The sequence below is a fragment of the Mycetomoellerius zeteki genome, unplaced genomic scaffold, assembly GCF_001594055.1.
Source record: "Mycetomoellerius zeteki isolate Tzet28-1 unplaced genomic scaffold, Tzet1.0 scaffold301, whole genome shotgun sequence".
Classification (NCBI taxonomy): domain Eukaryota; kingdom Metazoa; phylum Arthropoda; class Insecta; order Hymenoptera; family Formicidae; genus Mycetomoellerius; species Mycetomoellerius zeteki.
Genome location: NW_017257285.1, coordinates 257,986 through 261,149, shown reverse-complemented (window position 1 = coordinate 261,149; position 3,164 = coordinate 257,986). Strand labels below are relative to the sequence as shown.

The 3,164-nt window shown below is 30.2% G+C and overlaps 1 protein-coding gene across 1 annotated transcript; it reads right to left on the bottom strand.

Annotated features, from left to right (window-relative positions):
- Positions 1–157: 157 nt before the first annotated feature.
- Positions 158–3,164, bottom strand: LOC108724500 (POC1 centriolar protein homolog A-like). Its single transcript, XM_018450903.1, has 6 exons — positions 3,070–3,164; positions 2,253–2,631; positions 1,922–2,132; positions 1,655–1,854; positions 1,217–1,564; positions 158–559 (listed from the first exon to the last, which is right to left on the bottom strand). The coding sequence occupies exons 2-6, from the start codon at positions 2,604–2,606 to the stop codon at positions 203–205; spliced, it is 1,470 nt and encodes a 489-aa protein (XP_018306405.1). The 5' UTR covers positions 2,607–2,631; positions 3,070–3,164; the 3' UTR covers positions 158–202.

The following is a 3,164-nucleotide window of genomic DNA, read 5'->3' as shown; positions in this document are numbered from 1 at the left end:
AATGTCATTATTTGAATTACAAAGTACAAGAAACTTACAATTTTTCGAAAATTGTACACTTTAAACAAATAAAATTTTAAAAAAATAAAACGTACAAAATACACTTATAATGCAAAAACCGTGTTTTAAATGAAAGTATTTCATATACATGCCCAGCCCGTACATATTGTTCAGAGTAATTAATGAATATAAGCTGAAGAAATTAATGATTTAGTTTCTTAAATTCCTTTTCTAATATTGTCAAGCGTTGTTCTAATACATCATAATTATGACGTAATGATTGTATTTGCTTTACAACTGGATCTGCTGGTGTTTCAATAGACTGATTAGATGAACGTCTGTTAAACAATGTCTGACATTTTTTTAAGACCGCTTGGGACTGTTTCGAGCTGTGGGGCTGTTTTTTTTTTTGGAATATGGGCACGTATTTTGCATAATCTTCTTGAGAAGATTCAACGTTCGTTATGTTTACGTTTTTATGTTCCACGATTTTTGCTGATAAAATGCTTTCACTGTCGTCTGATTCTGAGTGCAATTTTTTGAATGTGGTTGATAAATACTGCAATGATATATTAAACAGAGATTTTAGGACCGTACATGTGAACACAACAAGAAAGGAAAGAAAGCCTTTCAAACTGGATCTTAAGTACTTAAATAATTATATGTAAATTTATGTACCTACATAACTACAGAACATAGTGGCTGCAATGTGTTAAAAAAACGTAATGAGTTGCTAAGTTATATCAAGAATTGTTAATTTCATAATATATATCATTGCAAGAAAAGAAAGAAAGCCTTTAACGGTCAAGTTGGATCTTAAGTACTTAACTAATTATCTGTGAATTTATATACTACCTATATATGTAGTCATTTAAATTGCGTGCTGAAATAATTTTTCAAAATACTAAATTGTTAAATAATTTAATTCGTAATATTACTACTGTAATTCAATTGGTTTCTATCAAGATCGAAAAATTAATTCGGCGCGCAATTTAAATGACTACGTATATAGGTAGTATATAAATTCACAGATAATTAGTTAAGTACTTAAGATCCAACTTGATCGTTAAAGGCTTTCTTTCCTTTCTTGCAATGTATATTATGAAACTAACAATTCTTGATATAACTTAGCAACTCATTACGTTTTCTTAATACATTGCAACCACTATTTTCTGTAGTTTAATAAAGCATATTTATATATATTAAGTTATATTACGTTTTCTTGATTTTCATTTGCATCTTCTTCATCTTCTTTTTCGCTCCTTTTCGATTTTTCATCCTCATAGTGAGTGTTTGATTTTTCATCTTCATCATCAAATTCTTGTTTGACAGAGCTCGGCATTATCAAGCTCCTATTAGTTGTTGTAGAAGACGTTAACTGCAATGTAGAACTCTCTCTACTTTGACCATCCACACATAAATCATCACACTTCCATACTAGGATTTGTCGATCCGTGCTACCAGAAGCCAAAAGCTTACCATCATTTGAAAATGCTACACATGTTACCTTATCATAATGTTCCCTGAGAGAATAAATTGGCCGCCCGTTTAAAAAATCTACAATCTAACCGATATTGTTTGTTACCAGCAGATAACAATTTGGTAATAATTTATTGCAACCATTATATGAAATTACAGTTGCAATTAAAAGTACCTTCGTTGTATAATCATCAGACGCTGTTAACATCAAGTTTCCATTTGGATGGAATTTGACCATATTTACACCTGCGTCATGAACAGAGTAATGCTCATACAAAGAATTTGTTTTTAGATCATACAATTTAATACACCCATCCTCGTTTGCTGATGCAATAATTGTACCAGTTGGATGAAACTCTATGTATCTAGCGAGAACTAATATAGGAAAATTATAAGTTAATTTAAGTTCCTAAAAGATGAAATTATGATGCATTTGACAAACCTTTTATGTTAGTAAAAGTTTTGACACATTGTCCGCTGGTAATGTCCCATAGTTTTACTGTTTTGTCATCGCTACACGATACTAAAAGTTTTCCATCGGGAGAAAATTTAGCGCATCTTACCCTATTTATATGTCCACTAAATGTCTGGAAGAATTTTCCACGACATGGTATCCAAAGCATTACTTTTTTGTCATTTGACGCGGAAACAAACTAAATATATCGATGCATAATTATATCAATATATATATATAAATAATTACATACATAAATAATTAAATTGCCTATGACAAGAATCTGATTGGTTATTAATTAATACACCGTAAAAATTACCTTGTCTCCCTTTGGACTAAATTGTATGGATCTCACAGCAGAATAGTGACCTTTGTATTCTGTGAAATTTTTGTGATCTTTAGGGTCCCAAATTCGGATAGACTGATCTTTAGAGGTAGTAGCTATAAGGTCACCATCTGGTGAATAGCATGCGTCTAATACACTGGATACATGGGCTTTAAATTTTTTACCACTCAACGTATCTGTGCTCCACAATGCTAATGTTTTATCCAGGCTACTCGATATCAATCTATGAGTTTGTATCGGATGGAAGCTTAATGCTGTAATGTCCTTGTCGTGCAGACCTTTCATCTGTATGTATGAGCTCATACCTTTAGAGGCAGTCTGTTCCATTGTCCTAGCAGCACAGTAAAATAATCTACAATAATAAAGAAATAAATAAAAGAAGAAATGAATCTACAAAAATAAAAGAAGAACTAATTTAAAGCAAAATTATACATAGCATATAATGAAGTTTTAATTTAAATTAATACATTTTAATTTATAATCGTAACTTCCGAATTATATTATACATATAAATATATGTACAAGAATTAATTCAACCTAAATATTCATAATAATCCTAAAAATTCGTGTTAAAAAAAATATTAAACATGAAGACACCTTCATGATTCTTTGATATCTTAGATTAACAACGCAATTACCGCGAGGATGTAAAAATTAACGATATTGGCTGGTTATATGTGAATATTGTACTCTTTATTCTATTTAACTGTGCTATTTAATTAACGTGCTCTCTTAATTACAAATCATTCATGAGAGAATATATTCTTCATAACGATATTATTTTACTTACAGAATATCTTAGCGAAAAGGTTTATACGATGTGTCCAAACGTATAATAACTGTCGATTATAACTGATGATTCCAAACATTATAACAGTCGATTTT